The sequence below is a fragment of the Capra hircus genome, chromosome 28 (assembly GCF_001704415.2).
Source record: "Capra hircus breed San Clemente chromosome 28, ASM170441v1, whole genome shotgun sequence".
Taxonomy (NCBI): Eukaryota; Metazoa; Chordata; class Mammalia; order Artiodactyla; family Bovidae; genus Capra; species Capra hircus.
In genome coordinates, this window is record NC_030835.1 from 26,192,925 (window position 1) to 26,212,679 (window position 19,755).

The following is a 19,755-nucleotide window of genomic DNA, read 5'->3' on the forward strand; positions in this document are numbered from 1 at the left end:
ATCACTAGCAGTATATAAATACTGTGGCAGTTGTTAAGTATAGTTCTTAAGGCTACTTGATTTTGTAGGGCACATAGTACTTGAGGAACAAACATTTTTTTAAGTTAATAACAACATAGTCAAATCTGAAATTTATGCGAGATTATAAAATGCATCTTGTGAAATATTTAACTCATTCTCTAATATATAGTAAACTGTAGAAAAGTAGTATGCCCTGTTTTAAAATTTGATAGTTTATAATATAATGTAATAACCTGAATCAAATATTTGCTGTTTGTTTTGAGCTCAGAATAAGGCTGCCATATTACTCCAGTTGTTTTTTTTGTAAACTTATATTACACTGAATTCTTTCAATTCCATACATGTTTTATGATCATATCTTCAGTAATTATGAAATGAAATACTGGTATTCTATATGTGATTTAATATTCACTTGACTCATTATTAAAAAGTACTTTGTTCTAAAGTTACATTTCATTTCTATCACTGTTCTAAAACTGAGTTTTACTAATATTTTTAGAATAATCACTATTCCTCTCATCTTTAAAACAAAAATGGATTGAGATTTTCATAAGTACAATGCATAATAGACTAAATTTAAAATATCTTTTTTTTCTAGTAGTTAACGTAATGTTTTTTATGAAATGAAGCTGATACATCTGGAATAGATTTAAAGGGACAGGGCATTGGCTGGGAATTGGAAGTTTTTCTCTTAAGACGATTTAATAAATTGGTTGTGTGGTATTAAAATCAGTGTAAATTTTTAGATTTATTGAAATTGCAATACCTAACATTGGGACAAATTTAAAATAAAAGGCCATTCACACACATCATTAAAAATAGGTGAATCTTTTCTTGTACTGGGAGATATCTGACATTCTTTCTTCATATTCAGTGTGTTGATTATACATACAGCACAGATCTCAGTTCAGACTAATCACGTGTCAGGTGCTGAATAGCCATCTGTAGCTATTAAAGGTTTTTATAACTATGAACTATTTAAATTATTCTTAAAAATAATAAAAATGTTTCAGGAATATTTTTTAATCTGCCAAAATAAATATTACCAGTTAGTTTTTCTTTTGAGTAAAGTGTTGGTGTGGTTGTTGGTTATGTCATTTGATTTCACTTAGATTATTACCCCAGAAATGTTTTAAACTGTTTCCCCCCCGGTGTTTTTTAAAATATCAGTGTATTTCCAATGAAGAATGAGTAAAAGTAAATTCTTTACTTGAAAACACACTAGAAAGTATTCTTCATAGGTTTAAAGCTACCTTTTACTTTTGCCCAGCTGAGAGATATTTACGTCTTACTTGTTTTTTGCACTTTCTCACCTTGGTGAATCTGTAAGGCAGAAACTTTGCATTTGCCTTCTGAAGGAGACAGTAAACTTGAGCTCTCAGTCTCGCCACTAGTCTGTCTTTGTCTGTTGTTAAAATTATGAGCCAGTCTCTATGGCGCAGCCAAATGAGTAATCACCAGTAATGTGACTCGTGCTGGAAGTGACTCCATCAGCACCTGTGACGGAGGATTAGTTACAGTTTACAGAGCACCGCCTCTTCCCTTCTCTCAGTGTGCCCTAAGCCAAGTAGTCGTTCTCATTTGGGTGTCTGCGCTGTTGGAAGCTACTGCAGTGTGTTTCCACACAGACAGAGTACAGTGGGAAAAGGCTTTCTCTAGCTGATGGATGGCTGTTCTCTCTATCTGGAGTATCTTACTGGTTATGTAAGCGACCTCGGGAGAAATTATCCTGACCCAGATCGGAGGATGCAGCAGAGCTTCAGCTGCAGGATTTCTTGGTCGTTAACACCACAGTGCTGATGACAAAGAGCGAGTTGTAATCCTCGTCACTGCCAGGACTGAGCCAGAGCAGACAGAAGATCGTCATTTGCTCGTCGGAGACTTGTTAGGTTACAGCCTCTGCTTCGTTCTGTGGTCTTGGCTTTTCTTACTATACAATGACGACGCTGCAAGTGAGCTCAGAAATGCTTGGCTTGAGAGCCCTTTTCCTGTGATTTTTGAAGACTTAAGAATTATTGAGGCTAGATTTTTTTTAAAAATACTGCTCAAGAACAAAATGGAAATGTCAGCTATACTTCTTGACCTTTAAAGCCTTGTCGTGGATATCAGAGATTTAAAGATACTTTAAAATTCTCAAGAACAAAGTACGGTTTGTATTTTTCTGCTTCCTTTTTCTTTTGTCTTAATTTACATTTGGTTTTGCTTCTCGATTTTAGGAATTACGGTCACTGTCTTTTTCAGGTCCAGCTTTCGTGGTCTTAGTTTTTTAGAATTTTTAATGATTTCATTTGTTTAGAGAGAGATTTATTGTGTCGGTAGTAATTTCCTAACACTGTACGATAAAAAAAACAAGCTCAGTTGTTTAAAGTATTATAGCAGAAATGTTTTGGGTTAGGGTTTTAGAATATAATGTTTCAAGGGAAGTAGGGGTATTTGTTTTGTGAGGATTTTTTCTGTCTGTATGCTTGTCCCCACCCCCAACTTGTTTTCTAACAGTATCGTGTTTTTCAATAGACCTGCTTGGGTGGGAATTTGGACTTTGTTCTTTCGAGTCACTCCAATCTTTTTTTTTTTTTTTAAGACTAAACCTTGACTTCTAAAAATGTATCTTAGATTGTTTTCTGCTTTAGTATTTTGAGATTTATATCAGATTTTTGTAGTTTATGAGCCTAATTTTTTTCACTTGGAAAAGAAATTGTTAAATGTTAACTGGAGATTGTTAGAAACTTGGACTGTAGACATAAACCTTGTGAATTTCCAGTCAGATGTTAAATGGTGAGCTTTAACATGGTTTGTTTGAGCAGCTGAGTTATGTTTGAGAACTGTAGCTGATTTATTTTAAAAATGTTTTTCGAGGAGGGCTCATCTGTTCGCCTCTTCCTCATGTGAATGGAATGTGGTGCAGCATGGAGCCCCAAACAGGATACAGTTGTTCTAAGCATTCTTCCTATAGCGTGGTAGGCCCTAGTAGAAATGCAGGCTCTCTACTAAGTATTTATTTGACTTTATACTATTTTTAAAGTGCAGTTAACAAAGACAAAGGACCTTAAACTCTCAGTCCATTAATGAAATTGAAAAAGTGTTTTGTTTAGTTGGCAGTTTTAATTTGGATTTTCAAAGACTTTTTTCAGCGTTAGAATGAAGTCATTTTGTGATTAGGGTCACATTCTACTGTGACTTTCATCTGATGGTAGCTTGTAGCTTCCCCTTAGGCTGTGGAAGTTCCTCATAGAATGGCATATCTTTAGAGTCTTGAGTCACTTAGCTATGCATGAGCTCTAGTTTCTTTGCATTCCAGTGCACCTAGACCCGTGAGATACTACAGATTCATCCAAAATCTGTAGGATTCATTCACTTGTATTTAAATATTTGTTTCTATTTTTAAGCTAATGTCTTTAAAGTGGATGTTTTTGACTTGGATACAAAAATTATTAATGGTTACATCATTGATTTGCCACTTTAGGGAATTAGCATGTATTTTAACTCAGTTTTATATGTTGTTAGTCTTTAATTTTTCAGTAAAGTAGGAACAGTCGCACATTTTTAGGGTTGCTTGTTTAATACATATTGAAACATTTCTTTAACAAGTACTATAAAAGTATCGGCACTTGGGAACATATTTGTAGTTTAAGAGTAATTGCACGTTTTAAAATTTGCAAGTCCTTGTCCTATTTGCTATTTAAGAAGCATGGTGTACTTTTGACTTCCATTTGTACATGGTTATTATAAATACTCATGCATCAGAAACAGGCCATTATAAACTAGTCTTTTAACATTTCTGATAGCTAGATTCTACCTGTGGCTTTCAGTTCGATACCCTAAAATGAGAATTTTTTTTTAATTTTAGCCTGGAAACTAAATTTTTTTTCTCAGTAATTTAAATTATGATAAATTGGCCTATTGAAATTTACCCTTAGATCTCTGACTTACCTTAAAAAGCAGAGTTCTGAGAGGTTCTCTTCACAGGAATGTTTTTCATATTATAAAATGACTAGGTCTCATAGGAAATGCAAACCACCTGTATTATTTGCGTAAGAAAGAGGCACTCGGAGTGGAGAAGTTGACTTTTTTTCCCAGTCCTCCTTAATTGAATCGGTACAATAGGCATTTAGGTAGTACCTTTTGTGGGCCTTTTTTTAACCTTCCCAAGTTGACCTGATTTGGTACTGTTTAGAAAAAAATAAGAGCATTTGATAAAGTTCAGGGATTTAAAGTTCTCTTGAGAAGCTGCCAGTGTTTTCTAATTTTTTTGCTAAAAATTAAACAGATTTAATTTGAGAATGTTACATATTTCTCGTAAAGAATTTAGTTATGGTAAATGGAAAGTGTCAGATGGCCACAGAAGCAGGAGATAGCTAAATTATAGGGAAATATCTGTTTTGAAAAATGTAACTTCCCACACAAAAAAAATACTTTTGATACATAAAAGGTTAGCCCTAGAACATGGGAAGATATTACTGTGATTAGGTTTTCTAATCATAAATACTGAAAGTAAATTGGAAATGTAAGATAATTTTTTATGTTCATTTATGAACAAATAGATTTATTAGTTCATGAAGTGAATAGTATAGGAATAAGGCATGTTTAAAATGCTTATTTATTCTCTTGTGTTTTCAGCTTTTTCAAAACAGACTCCTGATGAAAGCTTTAAAGATAATTTCTTAAACAGAGAAGTTAACTGTTTAAGAGCCATTCTGAATTAAAAATCTTGAAAGGTTTTTCAGCTGAGTGTTTAGTTGTGATTAGCAAGATGTTAGATTTTTTTAAAGACATAAATAAGAGGGAATTACAATGGCTTTGTATCTCCTGGAGATTTCTACTGTCTGCAGAAATCTTTGGTTTACATCCAAACGGTCGCACAAGTTGCTTGTAGCAAGAAAGATTTCCCTTTGTGATACAAGTACTTCAGAAACTGAGTTGATTTTTTATTTCATTTTCCAAACTTAGATTCTTTAATAGTAAAGTCACTATGTTTTTAAAACAGTAGAATATTGTTTTCATTTGTAAGTTTTAAAACACTATCATGGATATAATATCCTTGGCTTTTATTCAAATTGCTTCTACTTTGAAAATAATTAGGATAGTCATAAAAAGTGCATACCTAGTACCTTTATTTCCTTCCTTCCTTTTCCTCTCTTGCCTCCTTCACTCCCACCTCCTACCCAAAATACGAGTAAATTCATTTATGTAAAAGTTGTCTTCAAATGACTATGGATTTGCTCAGGTCATCCCTCCACCACCGCATGCCCCCTTGTTTTGTTTTGTTTTGTTTTGTTTTATAATAGTGAAAATCTGGAGAGAGTTTACTGGAAGGTGATTGTGAGTTCTGTGAAATAATTTTTACCTCCCTCTTCTTTTCCTGCGCCCTTCCCCCAGTACTGCTGTTACTGAAGCAGCTGGATTTTTATTTGTGCTTGGGGCAGGGGCGGAGGTAAGTAGTACATGGGTGGAGTTAAAAGACCAGATGCATCCTGATCATTTAAAATCCTTGATGTGAGTGAGCTACACATGTAAATAAACTACACATGTAAATCATAACTACTCTGTTTTATACAGAATAATACTTAACAATATTTTAAAAGAGTTGGGATAATAACCTCTCCTATCCAGTTTGCTTTTCTGGGAACAATTTCTCTTTCTTTAGATTAGGAATTTTTATACATATGTATATTTGATTATATCCTTTTCAACAACTGGGATGTATTAATAGACTGGGATTTTTTTCAAATGATTTCTTAAAATCTACTTAATTTCTTTTTAATAATAGAAAATACTCCAGATAAAAGCATCACTTTAGATTATGAAAACTGATATTAATTGGTAGCCTAAAATCATTATAATAATGACTTTAATACATTGTGTTTATATATACCCCTTCACATTTTGAGGATAAAACCCAGAAAATAACCATTAGAATTTTTTTTTCTCTTCCAGACTTTCAAACCCCTGGTTGAAAAAAGTGTACCCAGTTCAATCACTGCAGTAGAATTCCTTGTAGATAAACAACTGGATTTTTTAACTGAAGATAGTGCCTTTCAGCCCTACCAGGTAAGAAATTTCAGGTCACTTTAAAAAATTACCTCTTCATTAAGGTTCGTTGATATTCAGATATTCTTTTGAATATTTAAGTCTAGCTTTCTAGCTAACATCAAGGTATATAAGAAACTTAATGCATTTGATAAAGTTTGATTATAGGGTAAATGATTGATTTATCCAGTCAGTACACACGGAGAACTTACTTATGAGCCAGGCAGCATCCTGTGGCTGTGCATGCACAAGTGAGCAAAATAAAAGTCCCTGCCATTCAAATGATGTTCATTGTTAGATAATAACTGGTTAGATATTAGTATAAATTATCTTTGTCTCCAGCTCTAAAGGTTAAGATTTGGGTCAATTCATGTAATTAAATGAGATTAGTATTTGCTATATACATGCATATCAGTTTAGCATAATAGTAGTTCATTTTCTTTTTAAGTGGTAATTTTCCTTTTAGATTGTCATAAGTTGAATTGTGCAGTTTCTAGATTTTAATTCCCAGTTGTTGCAATTTAAATACAAAACTTAATTGGAAAAACGTTTTCTAGCTGGTTTTTAGATTTAAATCATGTAAAGAAACTCATATCAAAAGTAGGAAGCTAAATGTTTTTAAAATCTCTAGTTATGTTTTATCAGTTAATTTTTTAAAGGTAAAGGTTAAAATGCACAGCAGTTTGTTTTCTTGGTATATTTGAATTTTAGATTGAATTATATCAGTATTTTATAGGTTTCTTTTCCTTAAATGTTTAAGATAACATAGTAAGTACATTGAAAGAACGTACAACTGGACTAGTTTGACTTGATTTTTAAAATGAAGCTGAAAGTCCATATTCCTGTTTCATTTCAGAATAGTTACTGATTTCAAAAGTAAAATATAGAGGCATTGTTTCCATGGAAAGAACAAGAGCTTGAGTTAATGAGCAGTGGTTGGTTGTATGTGAGGTTATAATACTTAGGGAATTAGTTAGGTTCTTCTTTTATTAGATCTCCCAAAAGTAGATGATAATTCCCTTAGTTAAATGTTATTTTTTTCTTTGAAGTCTGCATGGATGTGCTTTTGTCTTTACACATTATTTTTCATAGTTCATTAAATGGCCTCATTTTTGTACTGTGATTATGGTATTTACAGCTAAAAATTTATAACAAGTTATAGTTTAATATTGGAGGTGTTAGAGCTTTTCCCTCGGGTTTTATTTTGTTTTGGTTATAGTTGTGATTGCCATTTTGCTTGCTTATAGTCTTACTATAATTTGTCTCATTTCTAACAGTCTTTTAGTGGGAATTAGACTAGGTGAAATCAAAGGAACCTTCCAACTTAGTGTTTTAATTCTGTGGTTTCTGATTAGCACTATAGAAGTTACAGCTTGGGTTTGATTTAGAGAACTGAAATCATTATGTAGAAATTACTTTTAAAAATAAACTCTTGCCAGGTGGCCTAAAACTCTACAACATGTTTATTAAAATTGTAATGATTAAAAGAATGTACTAACATATTACACAGGGGTTTTTGTACACATTTTAAAACTGTTTTAGATTCTGACAATTTTATTATTTTTATTAGAAATAAAAGCTTGAGAGCTAAAGTCTTGTTTGATTTGGTGATTTGTATGATTATCTTTGTTAGCTACGTATCTTCCTTTTGCTAGTATAGGTAAGTTGCTCTCTGGCCTAGAAGGATATAATATCTTCCAAAGGTGATATTATTCACTTGACATTTTAACTGTTTGTGTTTCATAAATTATGTGAATTTTAGTTTTAAGGAATTACACTAAAAGCACTTGATTTAGGATCCAGCATACCTTAATTTTAGTGTTTAAGTGTTTTTGAAGGAATAAATGATATACAGTAAAGCTTATTGTCGCATTTTAATTTCTGTATTTCATGTTTTTAAAACAGGTTTAAAATATAAAAATACTTACTCCAGTATGTACATTATAGGCACCTACTGTAATATTTTCAATGAAAATTTACTCCAGAGACTGAAGATGGCTCAGTCTAGGTTTTCAAAGTTATTTATTTAAATGAATTTATGAAATATATAGTCCACATAAGGAAAGACTTTTAGAGTTCATGTAATTAGAGTAACTTTATCCCAGAATGCTTTTCTCTAACCAGTTGTCCAAACAGTACATTAAATTCCTTGGCATGTTAAATATGGCAGCTGTTCCTGGCATAGATTTTGTAAATAGTGCCTTGACATATCTTAACCTTAGGGTAACCTTATGTAAGTCAAAGGGAGTTAGGGGAAAATTAAGTTTTTTAAATGGTCTCCCTGTTTGTTCTCACTTATTTAAATTTCAAGAGGCAGTTTCTTCTGAATCTGGGTGTTAATTATCCATTGTAGAGTTCTTAAGTAGGGCAGGTTAAAACTTTGGAAATGGCTTTTCTGTATTAGGTGATGAGTAAGTACGCTTAGGTTTTGTTTGAAAAATTCCAAATGATGCTTCACTGTGAATCTATTTAAATAGTTTTATAGTGGGAATTCCTGTTCACCATCTTTTTCCTTGAGTTCTCATCTCAGCATTTTATTCTGTAGTAGAATGCTCCCATAAGTTAGCTTTTAGTTGTACAGCCCTATTTAATATATCACAATAATATATATTGTAAGATAATGATTAGAAAACTGATGACTCAAAATTAATACAGGTCTTTTCTGATGACTCACTTTTAGGTTATTGGTTTGAATCCTACATTTATCTCTCTGAATAATTTCAGTGTATTGGGTATCAGATGGCATGTATTAACTTAGTTGATTTGGTCATTTTTTGAAGTGACTTGTGGTTGGTTAATCAGGGTGCAACAATCACTGATCATAGTTTTCAATATTTTGGAAAGAATACTGAATGAGGAGAGAAATCAACGTCTTATATACAGTATAATGAAGGCATGTTAATACATTTTTGAAGCAGTGTACCATGGTATTGTTAATTCTGTGTTTTCCTTCCTTTTGCACAGAAATGAGTTTCTGCTTTCTCCTTTCAGACTTCCTGATCAGGCCTGCTGCAGTTAACTTTCTTTGAAGTAAAGGGGGAAGGGAAAAAGAGAGGAAGTAGGAGGAAACTCTTTAGATTCTACTATGTCTTTCAGCTGGCTGGGAAGGAGGAGGGAAAAATTATTTGTTTTTAAAGACACTTTTTATAGTTTTGGGTTTTTTTTTTAAATTACTATGATTTCTATGTATGATTGCCTTTGGAGGATGAGTAGAGAAGTTTTCAAAACTTTACACTAAAATTTGAAGTTTTGATCAAACATAAAAGAACAGTTTGATAATGAAATATGAACATTGAACTTTTAGCATGATTTTGAAATCATCTTGTCCTGGATTTTGGCTTCTGGCCATGCACACACCTGCAATAAAGGAATAATAATACAAAGGGCACGAGTGAAAACCATTCAAGATTTGAAGCAGAATGTGCTTGCTTTTAATTACTCCCTGTGTCTATCTTTATATATTAAAATTCATTGTAGTAAAGAGGTGAGGTATTTTCCCTAGAATAAAGTAGAATCATCCTAGACCTGAAGGAATAATCCTATTTGAAGTTCTTGGTCATTCTAATCTGCTAAAAGTTCAGAGATAAGACTGCTAATACTTTATTTTCTATTATCACAAAATACAGGCATTGAACACTTGACTAAGTATTTGATATGGTACTATTGGGCTGTGACTCGCTGGTTGAAGGGAATGCGTGGAGCAAACCTAAGTATTTTCTTCGTTCTTAGACTAAAGATTGATTAAAGACTTGAGCAAAGTCTTAGAATATTTTGTTAATGAAAGTGTCTGAACTGTGTCAGCTCTGTTTATCATTACTGTATTCCTTCAGTGAGAAAGTTGTTTTTTGTCACAGTCGGTTTTGAACCACAATTTTTCCATTATTGATTATATAAATTCATTGTCCACAGTTTCAGAATATCCCTAAGTTAGTTGTTGCTCAACACATCTGGTTTACTAAAAATAGCTTGAATGATTGCCCAGGATGTTACCAGTAGTTTAAAGAGTGGAATGTACCAGACACATGTATTTTTCCTTCTTATATTTTTGTTATTTGGAATTGAGATGAATTTGAGGGAGGTGAAATTTAGCCTCCAGACAGCCTAGGTGAACCAACCAAATGTTATATTTTGTTAAGTATTTGACATAAGTGAGCCACTGACAAGTTTGAAAGTCTTGGTGGTGGTAATTTGACTTATATGCAGATTTATTCCCCAGGGTACTGTAATGATATTGCTAATAGTTTAGAGAAGGGAGTAAACAGAACTTTATTGTTAATATTGCTTTGGTGGGTGGAGGAAAGACTTAACTTTTTCACACTTTTCTTTACTCTCATTTCAATTTGTAGTATAAATATATTACTTTAGAGCATTTTTAAGCTAACATTCCTGTAGAGGAAATGAGAATTTGACCTAGTACAGGATATATTCCTAGTCCCAGAATTCCTCTCAGATTTGTTCTTTCTGGTGTCAAATTACTGCTCCCTCATAATTTTACTAAAAGAAAAAAAAAAACAGACTTTCAGAAACTGCCTAGCGAACTATTGTTTTATTTTTATGATAGAAATTAGTGGGAGTTTTGTTATTGTTTTTATAATGATAACTAAACTTTTTATTGAGAAACAGATATTCATAAGAAACACCTATTAGGATAAGGGAGTGGCGTGCACTCACATTCCTACCTTCAAGAATGAGGGCCTCTGCCCTTGAGTTGAGATGGGAGAAACAGGCCCAGAGCAGGAGAGCGAGGGCCTGGAGCTCTTTGTGTCCTACTTACTGTTAGCTCACTTGATACTTTTTTGTGTTGTTTTTCCCAGAAAGGAGTCTTTAAATGGCAATTTTATGCTCAGACTCTACTTCCCTTTGACTTACCCTTAAAGAATTTCAATGTCTAGCCTTAGAATATCCCAACTGACTTCACTCGTTCAGTAGTTGCTTAAATTACCTGGTTCCCTACTCACCGCATCCTGCTGTGGTGCTCGATGGTGTTCAGAAGTTGCTGACGGGGCTTCTCTGGCAATCCATGATTGAAGCTTTTATTGCTTCCACTGCAGGAGGCACAGGTTCAGTTCCTGATTAGGGAACTGAGAGGCCACATGTCACACAGTGTAGCAAAAAAAAAAAAGGTTGATGTAAGTTATAGTCCTTATTTTTTTCAAGACCTTTATAAGCCATGATGAGAACTTAGATTTTAAAAAATTCCTTGAAATAGATTTGATTTATTCAAATCAAAGGAGCCAAAAAAATACATAGTGAAGACTTCAGGAACACAGAAGAAAGGAGAAGTCAACAGAGACTGAAATGGTATGAAGAAATCTCACGAAGAGGATGAAACTTGAGGATTCATTTGAATGGAGAGGGCAGTGAAAAGTCGGGAGAGTGAGACAGACATTTGGCAGAAAGGATTGCATGATCAATGATGAGTTAGGTTTAGGGGTCAGTAGAATATCAGTCTAGCTAGAGAAGAGAGTTTGGTTTTAAATATAGACATCGTACCAGAGAAATAAGTATTGTGGGGTCAGATAAAAGAGGAAAAGGATTGCTAAGTACAGTTACTAAGTGACTTCTATCTTGTAGGCCCTATGAATCATTGGAAGCTTTGAAGCAAGAGAATAACAAAACCAAAATTTTCTACAGCCAAATGTTATATTTTGTCAAATTAAGTATTAACAATGACATCTGGTTATTGTACTATATCAGAAGGAGCTAATTGATTGGATCTTTTGTTTTAGAAAATCAGCCTAGCTATGATTTTGAAGTCAATTCATGCAAATATTGTGTCAAATCCTAGCTTTACCATTTGCTAGCATGTGACATTGGAAAAGCCTAAAGCAGGCTATATACTTGGTTTCCTCATCTATAATATACTGTCCACCTCATTAAATGAGTGACACAGTTAAGAGCTTATTACTATATGGAAACCACTCAATAGAAGGTTGCTGCTATTTAGACATGCCCTAATTTCCCTTTTTGTAGATGATGTCTTAAACCTTTGTGGTAGATATTTGAAACTCCTTTCTCTTCTTACCATATGCAACCATTGGACATTTCTCTGCCACCATCTGCGCCTCTCTCTTTTAACAGTCTGTTTTCTTTGTCTTCTCTGGAACTCTCAACCACTCTTTCTGCAGCTGGTATTAGATAAACTCTTTTGGTGTTGGTACAAGCCGTGGTCACTGCATAACAGAACATGTCTTTGTAGTAGTGTTTCTTTTTCCCTCCCTCTATTTTAAAAGTGTATAGGTAAGATTCCCAAGTGACGCCTGAACTCCTATTTTAAGAAAATGATGTTAGAAAAGATGCAGAAATTGTGGTATTACTCTCCACAACAAACACATCCTTATAATTTTTTCCCTAGGGAAGGTCATAAGCTCTACTTGCTGCTGATAGATTTTTTTAATCTCAAAAAATATGAAGTGATATTCAGAAAGTTAAAGAATTATTTTTCTTTACTTGACTGTGAACAGACATTTGTGACCAACATTGACCTAATCAAACTAATCTCTGGCTAATGGATTTTAGTCTTAGGGATAAGAAGCATTCAACCTAAATCTAGGTTTATCTCAAAAGAGAGAAAACTAGTAAACCAGGCAATACCAGATGCAAATCAAAATTATACAAAATGGGAATAACAGGACTGTTTGGATTAGTTGCACTTATTCTGAGAGCTTTCTATTCTTTATTTTTCTATATCAGTTTCTGAATTATATTTTGACAGAGTTGAGCACGTTCTCCATTAGGCCATAAGTTTGTGTATATATTTCCCTTTTCCATTTCACTTTGCCTTCATATTATCATTTGGTTGAAATTTAGAGGTGCCTTGTTGCCATAATGTCAGTGAAATGAGAACTGTGAGATTGTAGGATATACAGTGTGCCAAGACTGTAAAAATACAGGGTCATAGCCATAGCTGTGAACTGATTGCGGGTGTAGCTGTGAACTGATTGCGGGTGTAATAATGGCTCGGTAGAATCAGCATCTGTGGGCAGGCGTTGGCCTGGGGGTGGTCTAGGAGATGAGGCCAGAGCAGGAAGCTGCTATTGTGTAGTACTTGGCTTTATTCCATTTCTAGTCAAAAGTGACAGCTTGCAATAGCAGAGCCAAGCTGAAGCCTAGAAAGTAGAATGGACCATAAGAAAAGCGGAACCAGAAGCTAAAACAGAATCATTGTACTTCCTTTTTAAGCAAGCTTTTTAAACATTTTAAATTGGTACATCATGTTTTAATATTAAGTAATTTTGCCCTCCATTCTGTATAAGTGCTGCTTTTATCTCCCACTTGCCTGGGTTTATATTGCCATAATTGTGAAACATTAGGTCCCATGAATCAGGTATGCCAATATGTATTGTCTGCTGCTATTAAAAGAGAGTTCTTCATTTTTAAAAATTAGTTGCAAAACTTGGTGTGTTGAAAATGTATTCATGAAGTTCAGGAACATGTTATTTTGACTGAAATTTGGCCCGCATATGAGCTGTTCTGCAATATTCAGATTAAAAACATTTATAAGTCACGGTCTGCAAAAGTTCTCTCCTGGTCCCAAATCTGCTATGATCATATGCTGAAAAATCTGCCAGTCTCTTTTTAATTTTTTGTGACTGCTGTTATGAATTTAAAGTATGTGAAATTATGCTTGTAGACATCAGATTCCAAAGATTCTAAGCCATCAATCAGTTAGTTATCATTGAGAAGAATTTCTGCCAGTCAAAATAGGTAGATGCTGTTTGTTTATTCCTTTTGCCCAACCCCAGATTCTTACTAAAGCACAGCCACTTTATTTAAAATATCAATTAAAATTTAATTTCTCAGTGTGCTGTTAATATATTTATAAGGTTCAGCATTTTCCAAAATATGTACATGTGCATTGCTTTATTCGTTCTGATGTTTACCTTATGAGGAAAACAGATGGTATTATTTTATTATATATAATGCTTTCCTGAAAGCATTGTATATATTATATATATTACATAATATATATACATAATATATTATATATATTACATATATTAATTTAATCCACATAACTCTTTGAGAAGTACCTATTAACCTACAGTGAATAGGCAGCAGAAATGGAAAACCATACAAACTCGTTTTATTTTTAAAGAGATGGGACTATTACAAAGATACAACAGGAAATATCATGGATATCCATTGCAGAAAAGTACAGCTGAACCTTATTTGGAATGGAATTAGGAACTAGAAGGTCAGAAACTCAAGTCACGTATTCCTTCCCCCATGCCTCAGTCTTCTTTCTGCGGACAGGTTTCTTCTGCTTGATCATAGGTTTTGCTTCTCATAATACTAGTTGCCATGTGACTTTTGTGTGTTAGTGTCGATTCTCCCACACTCCCTTCTTTGCAGGACTTTTAAAATCTAATATTTGTGTTTCTTGGTAAAATTGAGGGTAGGGATGTAGGAGAATAAACGGCTGAAGAGAGAAAAAGGAAGAAAGATGAGGAAGGGAGAGAATCTAGGATAGCAGTTTTTATAGGCGAAGAAACTGAGGTTTAGGGAAGTTGTGATTTGGCATCTAGGTTCGCATAGCTAGTGGTAGCCTAAACAGAACTTGAACCAAAAACTTCAGATTCCAAGACGTGATTTCTACTGCGCCACCCTTCCTTTGTGAGCCATCACATGGGAAGCGTCTCTTATTTGCACATCATCCTTTTGTTTGGCACTTGGCTGTTCTCCTTAGGGTTGCCATCTTTCCTGTATATGAGGGTAAAGTTTTCCTTAACCGTATTGCCTGCACAGTCTCCTAGACCTTTGGCATACTGGCATCACGCTGCACCCCAGAGCTGGGTTCAGGCCCCCTGTTCCCTGCAGGAATCCAAGCAGATGAAAATGGTCTGCCCCCTCCCAGTTTCCTCGGCTGCCTAGTTTTCTCTGTTATGCTCAAAGATTTGTTCAGAGTTAAAACTAAAAAGCAATACTTTAAAACAAAGCCCTTTTAGCCTCTTGTAAAAGGATTATCTCTAAAAATCCAAGTCTTTCTGGGCTTCAGACTCAAAGCAAAACAATACTAGCCCTTAGTAAATAAATAATGATTGGGGGCTTTTTATTCATATGTTTGAGGACCTTCTGTGTTATATGCAAGAACACAAATACACTGCCTTCGTACATCTTACAATCTAACGGTGGAAGTGCACAGAAAAACAAAAATGTAAATATAAGCAAAATACAGAAAAAGTTGCAGACACCAGAGAGGTATAAGGAATCTACCCTGGTTGTGGGAGGAAAAAGAGAGAGGATACTGCAATTCTTAGATTAGGTGACCCCCTAAATTGTCTCAGGATGAATTTAAATTAGCTAAGCCACTAAGAGAGCAGGTCTGATTAAATGCTTGAAATATAGCGAATAAGCATAATGTGTGTTGGATGGTCCACTTGTATTAACTCTGATCATACCTTTTCCCATGAAGGTAGAATGGTTGACTAGTCGGAAATTTTTTAACTATTTTTTAGTTGGGTCAGCCACCTGATTGGCTGCACCCTCATTGTCCTTTTGGAGTAGAGGGATAACAGGCGTTTGTTTTTATAAGTAACAGTAAAACAACATTTTAAACATTTAAGTGTGCAATTCAGTGGAATCAAATATATTCACAGTATTATACAACCATCACCACTATGCAGATTCTGAACTTTATCAGCATCCCAAATAGAAACTCTTCATTCATTAAACAGTAACTCCCTATTTCCCAGTAGCCTGCTCTTCCCAGCCCCTGGTTACCTCTTGGTTCTCTTTTTTTGGTCTATGTTATTATTATTTTGCCTCTTCTAGATATCTCATATAAGTGTATTCATACAGTTTGTCCTTTTGTGACTGGCTTATTTCACTTAATGTAATGTCTTCAGAATTCACCTGTGTAACATGTGTCAGCATTTCATTGCTTTTCATAGATGAATAATATTCCATAGTACGTATTTACCACATTTTGGCTATCCATTCGTATGTTGATGGACTTTTGGGTTGTTTCTACCTTTTTACTATTTCGAATAATGCTGCTGTGAACATTGGTGTACAAATATTTGTTTGAGTTCCACCTTTCACTTCTTGTGGGTATATACCTAAGAATGGGATTGCTAGAGCATATGAAAGTTTATGTTTTACTTTTTGAGAAACAGCCAAACTGTTTTCCACAGTTCAGTTCAGTCGCTCAGTCGTGTCCAACTCTTTGTGACCCCATGGACCGCAGCACGCCCAAACTCCCTGTCCATCACCAACTCCTGGAGTTTACCCAAACTCATGTTCATTGAGTCAGTGATGCCATCCAACCATCTCATTCTCTATTGTCCCCTTCTCCTCCCACCTTCAATCTTTCCAAGTATCAGGTTCTTTTCAAATGAGTCAGCTCCTTGCATCAGGTGGCCAAAGTATCAGAGTTTGAACTTCAACATCAGCCCTTCCAATAGACACCCAGGACTGATCTCTTTTAGGATGGACTGGTTGGATCTCCTTGCCATCCAAGGGACTCTCAGGACTCTTCTCCAACACCACAGTTCAAAAGTTTTCCAGAGGCTCTGCACTATTTTACATTCTTAACAACAAGGATCCAATTTCTCTGTGAGAACCCTTGTTATTTTTCATTTTCTAAATAATAGCTATTCATTGCCTATGCTTTCAGTATTGTATTTGAGAAATTGTTACCAACGCCGACATCATGAAAAATGGCCTTTAAGAGTTTTGTAGTTTTAGCTCTTATATATGTCATTGATTCATTTTAAAATAAATTTTTAGATAGTATAAGGGGAAAATCCAATTTAGTTCTTGTGGATATCCAAATTTCCAAGGCTCATCTGTCCTGTTCCCATTGAATAGTCTTGTCACCCTTATTGGAAATCTGTTGACCATTTATTCTAAAAATCAGTCATTCATTTATTGCTTTGTGCCAGTTTCTTTGCTAGCTGTAGAGATTTAAAGACAGATAAATTACTTTGTTCTCTTTCAGGCCAGGAGGAGACACTTAAATATAATTACAGAAATGTGCTATAAGTTCTAAAGTAGAGGTATGTTTATAGTGTTCTGTGCTATAGAATCACCTGATGTAGTAATAATATCAGTTATTTGCCTGTTTCTCTTCTTTTGGTTTACTTCTTCTCAGAAAGCAAGGGTTTAGAAGATGGGAAAGAGATAAGGAAAGCTAATAGTATTTCATAGTTGTTGCTGTTGTTCAGTCAGTAAATCATGTCCGACTCTTTGCAACCCCATGGACTGCAGCATGCCAGGCTTTACTGTCCTTCACTATCTCCCAGAGTGTGCTCAAACTCACGTCCATTGAGTTGATGATACCATCAGCCATCTCATCATCTGGCACCACCTTCTCTTCCTGCCCTCAATCTTTCCCAGCATCAGAGTCTTTTCCAATGAGTCAGCTCTTTGCATCAGGTGGCCAAGGTATTAAGCTTCAGCATCAGTCCTTCCAATGAATATTCAGGACTTATTTCCTTTAGGATGGACTTGTTGGATCTCCTTGTAGTCCAGGGACTCTCAAGAGTCTTCTCCAACACCACAGTTGAGAAGCATCAATTCTTTGGTGCTCAGCTTTCTTATGGTCCAACTCTCACATCGATACATGGCTACTGGAAAAACCATAGCTTTGACTGTACAGGGGTATGTTAGGATTCTCCAGGGAAACAACACCATAGAGTGTGGGTGTATACAAGTGTATAGAGAGAGAAAAGGAGTAGAATAAGTTTTAAGGAAATTGACTAACCCTCTTGTTGGGGCTGGGAACTCTGAAATACACAGGACATGCCAACAGTGGAAATTCTAGCAGGAGTTGATGCTGATTCTAAAGGCAGTCTGAAGGCACAGGCTTTTTCCTCTTTGGAGGACCTCATTATTCTAAAGGCCTTCGACTAATAGAAAGAACCCCTGCCACATTTTGGAGGTTAGTCTGCTTTACTCAGTCTTCTGATTGAAAAATACCTTCATAGCAAAATCTAGTGGAGAAGGCAATAGCACCCCACTCCAGTACTCTTGCCTGGAAAATCCCATGGATAGAGGAGGCTGGTGGGCTGCGGTCCATGGGGTCGCTGAGAGTCGGACACAACTGAGCGACTTCACTTTCACTTTTCACTTTGATGCACTGGAGAAGGAAATGGCAACCCACTCTACTGTTCTTGCCTGGAGAATCCCGGGGATCGGGGAGCCTGGTGGGCTGCTGTCTATGGGGTTGCACAGAGTTGGACACGACTGAAGCGACTTAGCAGCAGCGGCCGCAACATCTAGACTGGTGTTTGACCAAACAGCTGGGCACCATAGCCTACCCAAGTTGATATGTATAATTAACAGTCACTGATACTATTGATATTTGGTTCTTTGTTTTATAGTGAATTTTAGGATGGTAGGTATCTCTGGCTTTCAACAGTTCAATGTCTTTACCACCTCTTTCTAGTTATTATGTTAATAGAAAAGAAACTATCCCCACACATTACCAGTGCCCTTTCCCATTTTACTTAGAGCTATTGGACTGTAAATTAAGACAACTAGAAAGGTGGCCTTCCAAGTGATCTTTTCAAGGCACTTAGAAATGCTTAGCAAACATTGGCCTGCCATATTCTCTGAGCACCCTAATAATGAGAAAGTATCATTTCTTTCTCAATGTTTGACTCCTCTTGAGTTTCAATACTGTGCCATTTTTGCCCTGGATATTCATAATCCCATACCAATTCAGTCTCATGCCAGACCAAATTCTTGTATCACTCACACATTCTCTTGAGATGTCTGGATCTCTCCTAATAATTTCATAATTGTTATTAATTATAAGTGCTTAATATCTTTCTATCACATTTGTACTTAAATAGGGATACCTATATATCACAAATTTGTTGGTATGTAAAATAATAAGGCATTTAAGAAATAATGTATATATCCAGTGCTTCTTTAGATGTTCTTTGCCTCTACATAGAAATGACATGTTACTGTTTCCCTTTTATAACCCTTCTCCCCTCTGCCATGTATAGAGTAGACATTTTTGGAAATAGAAAATTCTGTGTATGAGTAAGGCCTGGATATATACGACCTCCTCATGTAGAATCTTCAAGCTTGAAGGCCATTAAGATGTTACATACAGGCATTCCAGAATGCAGTACCCGAAACATTTCGGAAGGATGAGGCTTAATGTTGTTCCTCCCACATTCACTCTTACTTTCAAGAAATTAAGTTCCATTGTATGATAAGAATTCCTTCCAGTGCTTAGCAAAGCCCATTGTTGAGAAATTTTCTTACAAGTTAGATACATATAGATCATACAGATATAGGTATGCTACTGCTAAGTCGCTTCCGTCGTGTCCAACTCTGTGTGACCCCATAGACGGCAGCGCACTAGGCTCCGTCGTCTCTGGGATTCTCCAGGCAAGAACACTGGAGTGGGTTGCCATTTCCTTCTCCAGTGCATGAAAGTGAAAAGTGAAAGTGAAGTCACTGAGTCATGTCCAACTCTCAGCGACCCCATGGACTGCAGCCTACCAGGCTCCTCGATCCATGGGATTTTCCAGGCAAGAGTACTGGAGTGGGGTGCCATTGCCTTCTCCTGTGTGACCCCGTAAATGGCTGCCCACCAGGCTTTCCCGTCCCTGGGATTCTCAGGCAAGAATGCTGAAGTGGTTTGCCATTTCCTTCTCCAAGATATAGGTATATATATCATATGATCTACATATGACACAGTACATACAGATCAATTAGGCACACTTATCAATTGAAAGCATCTGA

At 35.4% G+C, this 19,755-nt stretch overlaps 1 protein-coding gene across 3 annotated transcripts in view; it reads left to right on the top strand.

The window, feature by feature from the left end:
- The window catches only part of JMJD1C (jumonji domain containing 1C), a 320,800-nt gene that overhangs the window by 227,465 nt on the left and 73,580 nt on the right, over positions 1-19,755 (top strand). For 2 of the 3 annotated variants that reach the window (XM_018042212.1, XM_018042211.1), the window contains exon 3: positions 5,956-6,069. Coding sequence is in view for 1 of the 3 variants with exons in the window: in XM_018042211.1 (XP_017897700.1) it covers positions 5,956-6,069 (114 nt within the window). In the remaining 2 variants the exon portion in view is untranslated. Of the gene's footprint in view, positions 1-1,558; positions 2,166-5,955; positions 6,070-19,755 lie in introns of those variants that run through there. The other variant, XM_018042213.1, reaches the window with a different exon arrangement.